This window comes from Erithacus rubecula (genome assembly GCF_903797595.1).
Source record: "Erithacus rubecula genome assembly, chromosome: Z".
Taxonomy (NCBI): Eukaryota; Metazoa; Chordata; class Aves; order Passeriformes; family Muscicapidae; genus Erithacus; species Erithacus rubecula.
The window spans coordinates 218,736-235,440 of NC_136661.1; the positions used below are offsets into that span (position 1 = coordinate 218,736).

At 36.8% G+C, this 16,705-nt stretch overlaps 1 protein-coding gene across 2 annotated transcripts in view; it reads right to left on the reverse strand.

Moving 5' to 3' along the window:
- FOCAD (focadhesin) overlaps positions 1-16,705 on the reverse strand; it is a 90,509-nt gene that overhangs the window by 9,777 nt on the left and 64,027 nt on the right. For both annotated transcript variants that reach the window (XM_079329882.1, XM_079329883.1), the window contains exons 24-36: positions 14,777-14,818; positions 13,408-13,516; positions 12,787-12,903; positions 12,203-12,441; positions 10,739-10,828; positions 7,831-7,978; positions 5,904-6,023; positions 4,931-5,053; positions 4,023-4,100; positions 3,573-3,644; positions 3,321-3,423; positions 2,119-2,199; positions 951-1,079 (exon numbers count right to left, since the gene is read on the reverse strand). In XM_079329882.1, coding sequence (XP_079186008.1) covers positions 951-1,079; positions 2,119-2,199; positions 3,321-3,423; positions 3,573-3,644; positions 4,023-4,100; positions 4,931-5,053; positions 5,904-6,023; positions 7,831-7,978; positions 10,739-10,828; positions 12,203-12,441; positions 12,787-12,903; positions 13,408-13,516; positions 14,777-14,818 — 1,451 coding nt within the window. The remainder of the gene's footprint in view (positions 1-950; positions 1,080-2,118; positions 2,200-3,320; positions 3,424-3,572; positions 3,645-4,022; positions 4,101-4,930; positions 5,054-5,903; positions 6,024-7,830; positions 7,979-10,738; positions 10,829-12,202; positions 12,442-12,786; positions 12,904-13,407; positions 13,517-14,776; positions 14,819-16,705) is intronic.

Consider the following 16,705-nt stretch of genomic DNA (forward strand, 5'->3'; position numbering starts at 1 on the left):
TAAAATAAAGGAGGGTTATTGTTCTACTAGAGCATTACATTATAACTTATTTTTCTAAAAATCCTACTTAAAGCTTTTAACATATATATGTTAGAAGATTCCTCCTTCCATTCATGCACTTTTAGCAAGAAATATCAGCATTTTTTCAGATTATTTCAATTCACTCAGGAACAAAAATATGGGAATTCTAAGAAAAGTAAATATTAAAATAATCCATGCCAAATACAGTTAAGATTTAATCCACGGAAGGAAAAATGAGTCAATGTTCCTGGACTATGATGCTGTCTGAAATCTTAAACCAGCCACAAAACACACATACTGTTTCCCCTGCAAATTCCCTGACTTACAATAGTAAGACACCTAAGTGAAAAACAGGAATAAAAAAAACCCTCCAGACATTTAATATGTTTTAGCTCTTTAAGAACTGCAAACCTCCATATAGGAAATTTTTTCCATTACTTTGAAAATTATCACTCAGAGTAATTTAGTAGAAAGTGTATTTCAAACTAGTGATGATTTTTAGTGATGATTTTCGAAGTCGCCAAATGAACTACCAAATAGTTCAAATATGTGGAAAAGTTGCACGCAGGTTCTGACATGGGCATTGCACTACACATTTAGCAGGTACTGAAAACAGGATGCAATTAGTTAAGTTCTATAATGGGGTCTTAAATAATAAAGTAAATATTTCAAATGAAATATTCAGGCCACTTTCACTAATGTTTTAGGGAACTTCTCTGATCTGCTTTATTAAAAGAGTGTCCACATGCTGATGGCAAATATGTACTTGCAAAACACTAAAAAGTCAGTCTTGAAAGCATAATAAAACTAACCACTGCACTAACTTCAAGTCCTGAGGAGGGCTCCAAAGTTCGTAAATTTGTTTTTACTGCATTAGTAAATAACTGTCATGACAAATATAAATCTTAGTACAAAACTATCACTCTTACCAAAGTCCAGCCTCATCAAAGGAGAAAGAATGGATGCCCAGTTTACAGGTGGATACTGATGGCTTTCTCCAACTAATGCAATGGGTGCCAGTGCTACTTTCACCAGCTCAGCTGGGACAGATTCAGGGCCTAAACCAGAAGATTCAGTCTGAATTTTATATACACATATTTGGATGAAACATCTCAGCAAAAATTGTGTGCACTGTGGTTTAAGCTGCAGTAAAGAACTGAAAACTGTTACAAAATCACTGTTACTTCCTTCTGCATCTGAGAATTAGCCATCTCATTTATAATGAACAATTGCAGTTTTAATCTCCTGTAAAAACTGCTTTTTTTTGCTAATAAATAGAAGCTTTCTGATCCCTTGTTCTTAAATCAATTTACAATTTAATTACAGATATTCCTCATCTAGTAAGGTAGTATTTTTGCATTTGTTATTGGGAGAACACCAAAGTTTTCTAACACTGCTTTCCTTTCTCATCTTGTAAATGCAGGCCAAAAGAACAGTCAGATAGGTGCTAACCTCTGCTACATACTGTGTTATGTCAACACATGTTAACTCAGTCCTCGTGGTATCAAAACATGGGCATTTTAACCTCCATTTAAAGCAAAGCTTGCTTCACAGGACAGTAGGGAGCTTCCTTAGCTCCACACAGAAGTAACCCCCTCTATCTGTCTTAAGACTACTCCAAGACATCTCTCTTTCACCAGGCTTCCTCATGTAAGACCACGCAAGACTTTCTTCAGGCTTCTTTGCATCTATCACAGTAGTAATCTGTTTGATGCTACTCGGTTACAGAGTATCTTAACCCAACAAAACTGAAATAAGGGACAGCATGAAGTTGGTCTGATGATGGAGTATTAACTGAGCATGCTAACACTTAAAATTATCTCACTTTCATTCTCACTGGGAAGAAACATCATCTCACCAGCAGAGAGGGAAGGGAAGAGTTTTAAAAGTAAAAAAGTAGGTGAAGAAAAAAAAAGCCCTAACTACACATTATTACCTTATCTTTCTGAGCGTAATTAGATTTCTATTTTAAATACCTCACATTGGTAAAGTTCAAATTTGTACTCAGAATAGTTCTCTTAGCAAATAAAAGCAAGTGTTTATACCTTTTATAGCTGTAACAAATTTCCCAGACAAATGCTGTAGTTTGATCCTTACCTTTCTTTCCACTTTCAATGGCAAAGTCAATGGCTGCCCTGATAAAGCTGTTTACAGGTAAGTAGCTAAAATCTGGAGGAACTGTGAAGATAAAAAGATTGCTTGCATTCTAAAACATTATCAGCAAGAAATATAACCTTCTGCTGTCCAGTAAATTTAAAGGTAAAATTGAGCTATGTTTGAGCTAACTGATTCTGTAGACTCAGAGTATTTAAACCACAAGATAGATAGATGTATTGGCCTTTTCACCTTTAAGGCAAGCTAAACATTTCTGGTAGTGAGAGGTGCCAGATCTGAAAAAACAAATTCACAGGTCAACTGAAAAGCCAGGGATAAGAACTTCCTTAAGAATATATTGGGCGCTGCAAGCTGGGCTTTAAAAGAGAGTGCTTCAAAATTTTGGGAAGTTTAATGCAGCAGAGACATTCCATATCTACCTAGCTTTAGGCATGCATGCATGCAGGCATATGTAAAAGCAGAAACTTTGAGAGACTTTTCTCTGATGATGTTCACCTACCTTTTATATTTTTGGTTCCCAGTTTAGTTCACACCAAAGTGAAAAGCTTCAACTTCATTAGTTGGTGCTTATTACTGGTATTTCATTAATGATTAATTATCTGGCCTTTATTTTACCACTGGATATTGAAACAGTACTTGAAATTAGTGATGTATCAGCTGTCCTGAAAGGGCACAGAATGCTAGTTTTTTTATTTCAGCTAACCAGAGAATATCTGTTCTGGAAAAATACTTTTAAAAAATCAGCTTGGTCTTCTTATAGATAAGTTTTTAAGTATTGATTTTTTTACACAGTGGAAGTGCTAAAACGAATAGAAGATTAATCAGTCCTAAAAGGCACAGAGTAGATCTCAAATACATGTGCCATAGGAATTGTAAAACCTGTTTACAGTTTATCCTATAAAAAAATAAAAAAGCAATATACAAGCATATTACAACAATTTAGAACCTTACCTTCACGGTGCAATTAAAAGCAGATGTGGGGGAATCCTATTCAGCACACTGATTCCTGCTTCATGTTCCAGCCTTTAGGCACACAGGACCATGAGTTCCCCGATTTAAAGGCTGTCATATCACTTCACCAGACTGCAATCTCTAACTTGTATCATCTAATGTGCCCCTCACTGTCTTTTTAGTGATGTGCTATTTTGACATGCTCTTTAGGAAGCAGTAATAAAGCATCTTACCAGACGCTCTGTTCTGGGTAGAAGACAAACAGGACATGTGAAGACATCCCAGAAGTCTCACTGCATTTGTCTGAAGACCAATCTGCTCTGAGAAACTAATTATCTGTTGAGACAATAAACCACTAGTTAGAAAAATTTTCATACACTGTATCATTCAAGCTGAACACAAACATAGTTTCTTTCCAGCAGACTTCACCTGCTTGTGCAAGTGTGAAGGTACACTAGTGCATTATCCAAAGAGGAAACCATTACCTGGGTTAGGGTTCTGATCACTTCATTCAGCTTACTTTGAAACTGTGAGGACTGTATTCTCTCAGATTTCAGCTGCAAGAGAAGAAGAAAAAAAGGAGAATTTTGTAAGAGGTAAAAAAAAAAAGGAACAGAGAAAAAATTCTGAAAACAGATTACATTTGCACCCATGCCTTTCTCTGGGGAGTGAGAGAGAGAAAAGGAGAAAGATATAGGGCTGTAAACTTTTCTTCAGTGGCACTGCACATGGGCCATATGATGGCAAAATGGAACAAACTCCATTTTATGTATTGCAATGCAATACTGCTTGTTTCGTACCCAACATGAATTATTGCAAAAATGTGATGTCTTGGTTTACACCCATTGCTGTAGGAATGGGTAAGATGCATCCCATCTTGCCTTCAAGCCAAATTTCTCCATGAGATTAAGGTGCATTTGCTTGCATATTCTTACCTGTATTATGCCTCCTTCAGAGCCCACCAGTGCAACCAGCCCACTGACAGCAGCCAGACGCTCCATTGTTGGAGAGCCCTGGAAGCAATCAGAGAGCCAACGTGATGACACAACACTACCTAGGACATAATGCTTGTTTCTTCCAACTTAGAAACCATAACTACTATCACTAGTACACCTCTAATCCCAACAGCCTTTTCAGATCAGACTCCAGCATGGTAGACAGTACTAATCCTTTTGATGAATCAAAGCTTTATATGGAGCCTCTCCTCATTTCTCTAAATCTGAAATCTTCATGGACTGACAAATCACTTTTTTTCCCTAGTACCATATGCATTCCAAAAAATATACCAGTTGCAATTCAACTCCAAACCAGTTTCTTTATTGATAATTACCTTCAGCTGCAATCTTAATGTGCAAGTTTAGAGTTTGATTTGAGCAGCTAACTTTTCCAGATAAATTTAAATTATGATAGTGACAAAAGCGCTATAATTACCCTTCCCTTTTCTAGTTTTGACAAGCAGCACCTGATTTCACAAGACATTTTCACTTAATCTTTGGGCACTGTTCCAATTAGTGAAAATGTCCAAATTAAGATCTTATTTAGATAAGCATTTTTCATAAATTACCCAAGTAGAAGACAAACAGGGATTTTTCCTTTTAGCAAACAGCCCAAAGTCATACTCTTGCTTCCAAATATCAATCAAACAATTTCCAAATATCAGTCAAACAGATAGCCATAATTTTTCCTAGCATCATTCCTGCAGAAACAAGGAAAATTATATTCCTACTGTTTATTTTAAACCATATACCATCCCTTCCTCATCTCCTCTACCCCTACTCATGCAAAAACCCCCAAAACAACAAAACAAGTACAAAACCCAGAATACGCATTCAAACTCCTTTACCTCTGCAAGCACAGTTTTTATCCAGGCTGGCATTAGTTTGTTACTCAGGTCTTCGGCTTTCCCATGACCATAAGCTGACAATCCGTGTACTATTGCACCTAAAGCTAAAGCAAAACTGTAGGTCTGCAAGGTGAAAAGAACTGATTAAAAAACAATTTTACAAAAATACATTTATTATTGAAACATTACTTACATATTTATTATTTCCCAACAATTAGAAGCAATGTCTTTGTCTAGAATACCAGATGACTCCTTACATCAAGTGACATGGGATTTTCTGAGATTAAATCTTTGGCACATAGAGCCTTTGCTTTAGAGAAGATTTCCTGATATGAAGATAAAAAGCTCTAGCACAGGTAATTAGCTCTGACTTCTTATTTTTAGATAAACATTCTGAACAGCTGATTAATGTACTATCTGGCTTTGATTCAAAAATGGTTGCTCCCATAGTTCCTTCATTTCCTGGCAAACTTTAACCAGAAAAGAACTTGCACTAAAATACTGAGATTATTTTTGACAATTTGAGGGGTACCCTAGAACATTAGGGGTGAAACACACACCTTGAGGAGGCTGGGTTATGATGCACTGTCTGGTGGTTAAGAGAACGCAAAAATTCAGAACTACTCAGCTGATGTATTTTCCCACCAAGAAAAAGATTTTATAGAAATATGCTATAAAAGAGACAAAAAATGGCAGGATACAGGGACTAAAAGCACAAAATGTAAGAATTTCTTTTCTAAATGCAATCAAGCACAGACAACTTGCTTTTATTTCACTGTCTGGTAATCATATTAATGAATCAAGTGGTAGTCTTAGTAATTGCATGATATGCAAAATACATTCAGCATTAATTAATGATGAAAGTAGATCAATATAATTGTCTTGAATTACAGTTCACCTAAAGCAGTATCAAATATTAACTAGATAAAGAGAGAAAGAGAACTGAAGCAAAGCCTAAATATGTAATTATTACCTGCTGATTATTTTCTGCTAAGGTCTGTAGCTTGCTCATAGCCTTCTCAGCCTCAGCTGCTTCTATGATTCCAACACTGAAAGCAGACACACAGGAACAGGCCACAGAATAGGCAAGTACCTGAAAAAATTTTATTCCATTAACTAGAGTCTAATCAAGCTCACTTAGCAATGGTCACATTGAATAATGTGCCAGCACAATAGAAAAGATGTAACATTTTCAGTTCATACTTTCAGGTATTTAGTCCCTCTCTGAAAGATTCTTCATTGATGCTAGTAATGTTAAAAAAACACAACTAAAGCTTGAAAATACTTCTGATTTTACAGAGGTCAGTAAGCATACTCAGCATGCTGTGCTCCCACCAGGACTACAAGCAGGACCATCAGGCCAGAATAGGAGCACATAAAACTGTCTTTCACACACAGCCCTCAACACCAGCCTTCTATCCTTGCAGAAGGATTCACCAGCAATACCGCTCTTCTACTCTCCTGCTTAACCACAGAGAATAAGGAAGTGAGGTCAGAACTATCAAAAAAGCAAGTGTGCCAAGTGTTCAACCTCCTCTGCATCAAAGCTAATCAGCAGAACACATGACTCTGAGGGAAGCAAAGAGCACCCACCGACTGTGCAGGATTGGCATCAGTTTGACCTGTAGCAAGTAATGTGAAGATCACATCTCTTCCTGCAGCAGGCCAAAATTACTCCTCAACTACCAGATTATATCCAAGTCATTTACAGCTCTGAAAGAGTCTCTTGAGCATCTCATATAGAAGTATTCATCCTAGAGTGCTGCCCAAATTCTACTCATCTCTACAAATCCTTACAGAAATTTTAATTGCAAAAAGTCGGTTTTGCTTTTAATTACAAACTATCTCATGATGTTAAACAGCTGCTGCCTTCATCTCAGAAGCTGATGTATTAAACTCAGTTTAACTTCAATAATGCACTTGAAGATCTCTGGAGACAGATAAATTATTTCTGAGCTGTAAGCAATTTTAATGCATGCATCATAAACTCCAAAAGGCTAATCCCCAATACATATGTACTGCCAAAAAAAGAGAACTCCATCGAAGAACATATTTAATAAAGAGCTTTCAGAGCACTACAAACAGTGAGAAAATAATAATGCTATCAATCTCTATTAACTCCTGTAGGAAAAACAGAGGATTATGCTCTCAACTGCTCAGCTGCTCCAGGCTTACATACATCATATAGAGACATAGTTGCTTTATCATGCAAAACATCTGCTTGTTCTGATTTTTGTTTTCTGTAGTAAACTATTTTAATTCATCAGTTTTCATTCCCAAGTTTTACCTCAGCAGAATTACAGGCTAAGTACATGGACCATGTTAAAACCTACAGGACATATCCTGGAAACAAACTTCCTGAAACACAGGGCTCAGTTTAAGTGTCCAAAACATAAAAAGAACAGTAAATAGGGCCACAGCAGCATGCACAAGTACAACATTCACATTAGCTAGTGACACCAAATTTAAAAGTAGTATACAGAGGGAGGAAGTATTAGTATTTAAGTTCTCTCTGAGAGTAACTTGATATCAGCTTTCAGTAGATCAGATGAGAAATAAACAATTGTATATAAAAGATCCATATCCATAGTTTCCCATGATCCAACTTTCAACAATTCAATTTGAGGTTAAGAAGATTAAAGAAGACCTTTAAAGGATCATGTCTATTATCTTTTGAGGCAGTTTCTTAATGTCTGCACAGTATTACACATTTTTCTATTCTTATTATTGTCTGTTATTATAACTTTTTCTTCCCAGCAAACATAAATCCATATATTGTAAATGAAAAAGTAGAAATCAGGCCTTCCACAGATAAAAGTTGCAGCAAAAAGATTATAGTTATTAAAGGGAGGCAACAAAATAAAAGGAAGTTTTAAAATTTGTGATAAAATAGGTCATACCTCCTGGACTCCTCTGCTTTGATCCTCACTGCTGTCCAGGTATTTGCAGAGTTTTTGCAATGAAGCAGAAACATGCACTCGTGATTCTGTTTGGCTACTGTGACTCATAAATGAAAGAACAAGTGCTACTCCTAAAATACATCCAGTGCTTTAAGAGAAAACAAAAGAGAAATGATTTCATATGCTTTGGCTGCTCTGAACTCCCTTTAAACCCCAACAAAGTTTGTGGGAAAGAAGACCTCTGGCCTTGTCTGCTAACTAGCCCTGTACATAATTTATTACCACAGTAAATTTTGCAAATGGTTTTTATTTCACCCATCTTTTTCAGGAAACACCAGATGAAAGAAGAGCATAAGAAGAAAATATGTATTTAAAAATAAGCCCTACACATACAGACTTATTAATCCTTCTGCCTCTGAAGAACCAGCAGCTCCAACAACAAGCACCATAAACTAGTATGAAGAAAGTATGGATTCAAATTTCAATGTGCATTTGTCCTGACAGTATAAACTAGGAAATCCCAGTTAAACATACTAATTGCAGGTTCACTGGGTACATTAGCATCTGCTGCTGTCAGACTCCTCCAAGAGCTGTTACATTTGTAATAGTAATGAAATTAGTTATTAAACCAGAGAGCTGCTAAGATGGCTGTCGAGTCTAAGGTATTCACCTGCATTTCTTAACAGGAATGGTCAGATGTACCTTCTAATCTGTATGTACAAACTGCAGTTGAGCAGCTTCATCAGGGTAGACATATTCAGCATAACCAACTGTTGGCTGTTGAGGATACTTAAAATTGCAACAAGAACATAGTTTCAAAGGACACAATTTAATAGGGCAGCTGGAACAAACATCTCAATGGTCTCCGCCTCTTCTTCAGATTTGATCAGAAATTCCATTCTGGGCCAAAGATCTTTTGCTAAATTCTGAATAACATGCTCCAGAACAAGTCATTAGTTTTGTCAGAAAACTTGCAAACAGTTCTGGTTTCCATCATGAGATACTAAACATAAAAGACACTTACTTAAAGATCACTTACACTAAAGGTGTTCCCTCACTGGCACACATCCACAATAGCTCTTACCTGTTGATGATTGTTTTCCCCCCTTGCACATCTCCCTAACACTGCTTGTAGCAAAGCAGCAAGTAGTCAAATGAACACAATTAGGACCTTACACATTCTCCTAAAACTTCTATCCAACTTAAAAATGGCAAGAGCTGCTGCTTTTACTCAGCTAGGTAAAAAAAAAAAATAAATCTGAGAATAACTTCAGTCATATTCTTAAGATAATGTTTTCCAGTAACTGGGGATTAAGGATGATTGAGCATGGCTAAAACACATGCAGGGGTGTCTTGGGAGTGGTTTTTTTTTTTCCAGCAAAGATCAAACAAATCTTTTAAAGTAACTGGTATATCTGAATTCATGAATAGACAACAAAACAAGGACATTTAGAACAAGAGTTCTAAATTCAAGTTTACACTACTGCTTGTTGACAAAGCTACATAGAAAGAAAATGGAATTTCTCATTAGAGTTATAGTATTTTATGTTATTCATTGTTAATAAAGACTTAAAGCATAATTGGAGACTAAAAATAAAAATTCAGCTTCTCTGCTACCCTATTTATACCTAACAATTGCTCTCACTTGGCTACCTTATTTGTGAGTTACATAAAGTTAGTATTTAGGTATTTTTCATCTACATGATATCTCAGACTACCTAGCAAATTTTAAGTGTTTTACTGCCAGAGCATCAGGCTGCAGGGAGTTGTGCCTTCCACTGGGCACTCCTGAGCCCAAACAGTTCACTGCTGCACTGCACTGTGCACTATCCCACACCTGCACTGTTCAGCAGACCTACGCCCAAAACACTGTCTGCCCTTTTTCAGTGAAAAAGAAAATCACCATTTTAGCAGGGGTGAAACACCAGTGAAAAAAGCTCATGACTCACAGCTGATCATAACTGGATGAAAAGCCTGGAAAGGACCTTCCTTTGGAACAGCAGTTTAGAAGTGTAGAAGTGCAAAATTTGGAAAATTCTACAATATTTACAGCTTTACATTACTTCTTTGCTCACAGAGATAACTCATATTAGACACCAACTTCCTCCTAACCTTTAAAAACCATAGCCAGCACAAAAAACTATCCCCTCTTCAATTTTCCCTCTCTTGCTTGCCATATTCTTCTGGCAACCTCTTGCTGCCAGAGACATCTGGCTTGGCTCTTCTCTGAGGCTTTGATCTGCAGCTAATAGGCTTCACAAAGCAGCAGTAATAGGCATCACAAAGGGGTGCAGCTGGTCCAGTCCTGTGCACTGTCTGTCTCACCCTGTGCCACTCAAAAGGCAAAACAAATCCTCACTGAGCTATACAGGTTCACAGCCCAATGGTGCACAGCTGTGACTTCTCAGAGCTTTTCAGAAAGTGCACTGGAGAAACGAGGGCAAAGGCGAATGGGAATTACTGCTGTTTCTTTTGAACAGGGAAGAAATGGGCAGAGTAATGCTCAAAATCAAAGAAAACCTTATGCACACACAGTGAGCTACTCAATATACTGTGGTTCCTTCCCTGACTTAAAAGAGAAATAACAACTGTGGAAGAAACATGGTGCCATGCTATGTTAGTTGTCCCGTGGCAACTGACATGTATTTTATTGTCTTAGAAGTTTCAAATCCTGACTATAAAATCTTAAGCAATGTAGACAAAGTCTGTAACTGATTCTGTTTTAGGAAGCATGTGACTCTCCAAAGGGCCTTTCCAGCCTCCCTGGCTGGTGATTATATGGAAGTACTAAGAACGGGTTGTCTCCTTATCCTAGTCTTATACTTTTCTGTGTAAAACTGAGGAAGAAAATGTGAATTAAAACGGTAGAGTTCAAAATAAAGTATCATCAGTAATAAAGGAAACTCACTTGTACTCCAGATTGGTGTGAAAGCAGCAGTCCTCCAATATATCCAAGGACTTCATGAGAACCAAGTTCATCTGTTGACCAGGTATATCACTACCAAACCAAAACAGAAAAAAAAAATCCAATGCCTGACAGTGGAAGGAGGTACCTGATAAAACATAATCTCAGCTAGATCTATAACTATTTATAAGCTGAATATTTGTGACATTTCACTCTATTAGCTCTGCCAATCTCTCTCCACCTCATTGCATAACTTACTGATAAATAAAGATGTGCTTATATCTTGCTCCAAAAGTATCATACAGATTCCCTTCTTATAAAACATGTATTCCATTTTCTTAACGAACAGGACATCTTTCATGGAAACCAGCTCTATGATCTGATATAAGCTATAGCTACATCCCTATGAATTTTGATTTGTTGCAGGACAATGCTTTGAAGAATGTGTAAGATTAGGCTTTCAAATCATGCAGGCCAATGAAGAGCAAAACTATGGTAAGACAAATGTATTCACTTAACACCCCTCACCACAGAAGTAAAACAAACACAAATCCCAAAATATTGATTAACATGCTCCAAACTACCGGGCTGATGTAATTTCATTCCCTTTAAGAGTCTTTTAGTGCTTGTATGTAGCTCAGCCAAATTATGTGGCTGAGTCAGTGGCAGCAAGGCATCAAGATGCCGAAGCATGAAGATTAGAACTCAGCAATACCTCAGTTTTAACAAAAGCAGGTGCCTTGGAAACATTAGCTTCACTGAGCATATTAACAACTGCCAATCTATCAAATCTTTTTGGTACCTATGCTTGTGTATTAATTAAACCTTTTTTATGGGTATGCACGATGACAAAATCCATAGCAGTCAGGAAACTGCTTCATACAGGAGGAGTATAAAGCCAAACCTACTTCTCAATTTCTCTGGAATCACCAGAAATTTACAACTGAGGCTAGCCTTTCTGAAAAGGAGTAATTTTCTAATAACTTCATAACACTTCTGTGCTGCTAACACAGCTGTAACAGTATGCTTTAAAAACAGTTCATTACACCACTTCCATTGTAGCTCCATCCTCGCATGTGTAACTCAGATGACGTAAATGAACACTGTCCCATATCCAGAGTGCCATTTACAAATGAACCAATGAGAACTGTGAATTATTTTACAACTGTGGCTTCCAGAGTAACTAGTCACATTTAAAAGCCCATGTGTTGCTCTTCTAGCTGACTGCTTTGCACTTTGTACCTCAAAATATGATGAAAATTAGTAGTTCATCATGAAAGAATATCAAAATACCTAGGATAGATCTGAAGGGGGCTAAAGTGTGTGGGGGAACACTGTAAGTAAGAGCCACTTTTTAAAAAACATAATAAGAATCATTTGCCTATGACTTTAATTCCTCAAAGCTTAAGGTCATATACAGAAAAAGGAAGATATTTTCGCAACTATATTAAATACAGTAGTTCTCACCTGACTTTTTCTTCATACAAACGTGAGATGAACATCCCCAAACCAAGACCCATGTGGATTTGAACAGCTTGAGACTCATCAGCATTTGGTTTCCCAGGTAACCTGTCAGTCAGCATACTCAGGACCTCTTCAATCTTCTCCTTGCATGATACAATGAAAATTGGCACCAGGAGAGACAAAGCTGTGGCTGCACAGGATCGAGCTATAATACTAGCAGTATTTTCACCTGAATAGGATTTCTAGGAAAACACAAAAGAGAGTATTTTTATTCTCTTACTCCTTTCCAGGCAATAACACTCAGTATTTGAGGAATTTAAAATAAACACCTATAGTGCAAACAGCAGCACAGATGTATTGAAATCTGACATTCTCTGCATGTGGCTTTTACCATTTTGATAATAAAGACAAAAAACTTCAGGCAAACACAAATATAAACAGAAAACGCAATGAAAGAAAATTAACAAGAGCAAGAAAAGTTTTGATTTTCCTCTATTCCAACTACTACAACTCAAACAGAAACAGGAAACTCATGATTAGAACTCCAGGTATGAACACTACCTTGCCTTTAGTAGCGCAGCACATACCTGATAGAACCATGGGAAGACCTGACCTTTAGGATGGTAGCGGCTATTCACAATACTCAAGAGGGTCTCTGTGACCATGGAAATCCAGTGTTTCATAGGAATAAAGTCAGATTTAGCCTATAATAAATCAAACCCAAATAGTCATTATCGTTTCTTAAATCAAGCTCAGCTGCTGATGTTCCAGTTGTGATCCCTCATAAATGATATTATTTTGTCATTCCTATGCAGTGCAAGTAACATAATTTACTTGTCAATGCTGACTCTCCAGAGACTACTTTTGATCAAATACTATTCAGTGGAGCCAAAAATTGTGGAATTATGAAAAAAGAACTTGGCTGGCTTTCAGTGTCCCTAGAGTGACCTCTATCTCATCTATCAAAATGGTCAAATATATGAGTTAGACATTATGCTTCTTGTGTCAGGACACATACACACTCTACCTGCTTTTGTATAGATCACAGCATCTGACAGAAGGTATTCATCATATGTACGGAGTACGGTGAAATTTGAACTTGAAAATGTAAAGTACCTCACATCCACTTGCCAGCCTCCCCAAATGCCTTGTCATAGTACTTTTCTGTATTCCACTAAGAAAAGCAACCCTCTTCCAGATTCACTCACCTCAGGCAACCCTTCAGTGTCTGAAGAAAGGCTGCTTTCATATTTGGCTACAGCAACTGCAAGGCCAGTTAAAGCAAGAATAGAGTTTCCTTTCACCACTGGGCTGTCTCTGAACATAAAAAGGCAAACAGTTAAGAAATATAATAGAGATGCTGGCAACAAAACATATATCTCAAAGCAGAAAAGTTATGCTACAGGTATTCCAGGACAGAAGGCCTTTGTCCCTAGCAACTTCATTGAACTCTCTTCTAGCTGAGTAGAAATCTGTTACATTTCATCTTCAGGAATTAGAGAAAGAATGGAGGAGAGAAGTGTCTCAGTCTTTTTTTTTTTTCTTGTCTGTCTTTTATATAAACAGAGCACACACGAAGTTGTATAAAAACAGAAGTTTTCTTCCACTATAATAAAGACTGCTACCCTGCAGAGCAAGTAGCACTACAGAAATGCAACAGCTGGTCTTAGCTAGTACCACTTCCATAGAGGACAAAACAAAAACATCTTTAAACAGAGAATGCTAGGGAGGCAGATGTCACTACATTGAAACACCAAGAAAAGATTAAGCAGAACAGCCATTATTGAAGTATCAGCTTAAAAAAAAGTTTTGAATTATTTCCCTGCACTACAAAAACACTAACATCATGGAAAACAATAGGATTCAAAGAGTACTAACTTCTATGACAATGCAAACCTTTAAGGAAACCAAGAAAGAAAATTTGCCACTGACAAAAAATAAGGAAACCATAACTGTGTTCAGTTTTGTATAAGGAAGTACACTGATATTCTAGTATTACCAGAAAAACATACTGCAATATAATCCTGATGGAACTTTCTTATGTTGTTTCACTGTGAATATGACTGTATTAGACTACTTACAGGCCAGTTCTAAAAACTTCCTTGACTGCTGTAAAAATATACCTACACTGCCAATCTGGCATTTATTCCAGAACCAAAGATGTCATTATCACAGTAGAAGTATTTTCTGGATTTCTATTTAGCTTTTTAAAACAAGAAACACGAGTCTTAGTGAAATGTCATCATTTGGAACAGAGAAACTATCTCCTCTCAGATAAGAGGTATTTGCAAAGAAGTACAGCAAGGTTCTTTGAAGCCTTTCAGTATCTTTTGCCTTAAATAATTTTCTAATCTATTCATGGAACCTTTGCTGATTTGTTCATCAGCTTCTAAAAGGCTACATTTCATTATGTACCTTAGAGAGAAACTTCTAAATCTAGACACTCATGAAACTTGGATGCTTTAAATTTAATGAAAATCATCTTAACAAGATCCAAGAGGAAAAGGAGGAGTGTTCCATTCCTTATTGAAAAACTTGGGAAAAAACCATCATCTATAGTAATTTACAAGTTCTTACTTGGAAGCACCTTTGATGACATCAGTCAACATATCTCTGACCCTGCAAGAGAACAGAAAGAATTTACTCTACATTCATTACAGTATAGCATGAACTCAGCTAAATTCCTCTTCTGTCTTACATGTGTCTATTCTAGGTTGACAACTGTATCAGCCATTTAGAAGATTTAGCACAAAATAATTACAAGCATTTAATCTGCAAGAAATCTATGCACCACCACAAGTTTCTTCATGCTCATGTGCATTCCCAGTATTTTATAAAGGACTCTTAGAGGACTTAATAACACTTTTTGTAAAATGCTAGCTCATGCAAGAGCCATAAATATGCTTTTTGAGCACATCAAACACGTAAGTTCCAGATCATTGTGTTATCTTATAGCATAAAGAAATATGAATGTTTTATAAAGTACAAGCATTACAATTTATTCAACACTTACAATATTTCTGAAAACCACTACAGGCATTTATGCTATGACCTGAATTGATTTATTAAAGCCATAGGAGTGGTTAAAATTTCTTACACATTACTGTAGTTTATCTATTAACAGGCTACTTGTTTTCAATTGTTTAGTCTTGCATTCGTATCAAGACTGAAGCAGAGATGCAATTAATCTCCTACACTGAAAGATGTGGATGAGGAGAGAGATCCTCTATTCTAAAACATACAATTATATCATGGCCATGAATGTCATTCTTCAGAAGACGACAATTTTAGACTGAAAATGCATGCTTCCTAAAACGGGGCTGTGTGTTATATGACTGAGTTACACTCAAGCTTTCCATTTCTTCAAACCTACCCAGATTTTCCTTCACAATCACACTGCTTTTGCACATAGTTTCAAAGCCACCACTCTAGAAGCATTTACAACTTGGTAAATACCAATGTAAAATTGCACAAAAAATTTGCAAACTTACCCAATAAAGGATTAACACTAAAGTTTATACCATATCGTCCAAAATTGGGTTAACCTCAGCGAGTAACAGAAGTGCTTAATGGCTTCTGAAGTAGGGGACAAGTGAGGAACAAGCAAACAATTGTGAACTGGAAAAGAAACTAAAGCAACTACTGGGCTCCAGTTAATTTACTGCTTCAGTTTCTTTCCTGATAAAGGGAATTCTGTTCATTTTTGACATCGCTTAGGAAATACAGAGCAGAAATTCTTTCAGGAGAAATCTACAAAAGCAGCATTGCTACAGGCCTTTTTATATCCTATCAAGAAACGGATCCATCTTTAATAAAGGATCTTCATTGTGGCATTTTGGACCTTACAATGCAAGCCTCTATGCCAGAATTATCTGGAATAAAACAGACACAAATTCTGAATTTCTCAAGTGGAACTTAGCAACACACCTTTTTGATTGAAACAGACAAAAAGCATTTTGGCTTTCCAATATACTTATGAACAAGAACAACACCAGATATTTATACTGTTCATGGAAAAGTAGGTTTTTCTCTTGTGAAGCCTCCTACTTCCCAACTTCTTCCCTGGCCATGCATATACATGGCTAAATCCTGACAGACTGAGACACTTCTCACCTGACTGAAACAGAATTAGTGGAGGATATGGATCAGGGTGGGCCTCATGTTTTTTTTTTGCTTTTAAACAAATCCTTACACTCAATAATGCCAAATTACCATCAGTCTACCACAACATACATCAAATAGTGATTTGCATTTATTTCTGTGTCAGTGAAATAGCTCATTAAACTCTCGAGAAGGAAGTTTTTATCTTTGCATAACCCTTCTTATCTAACATCCTATAAACACCTGAATTCTTTCACTCTTTATAACTGCTCACCCTACAAAGTTTTCAGGGTCTGTAGAGGGGAAGGTACCTGTGAACTTGTCCACATGGAAATCTTTACAGTTACCCAATAATCTTTCTTTTCCCTCCACTCCCCTCTCCCTCCATGGTCACTGTATCTGGTG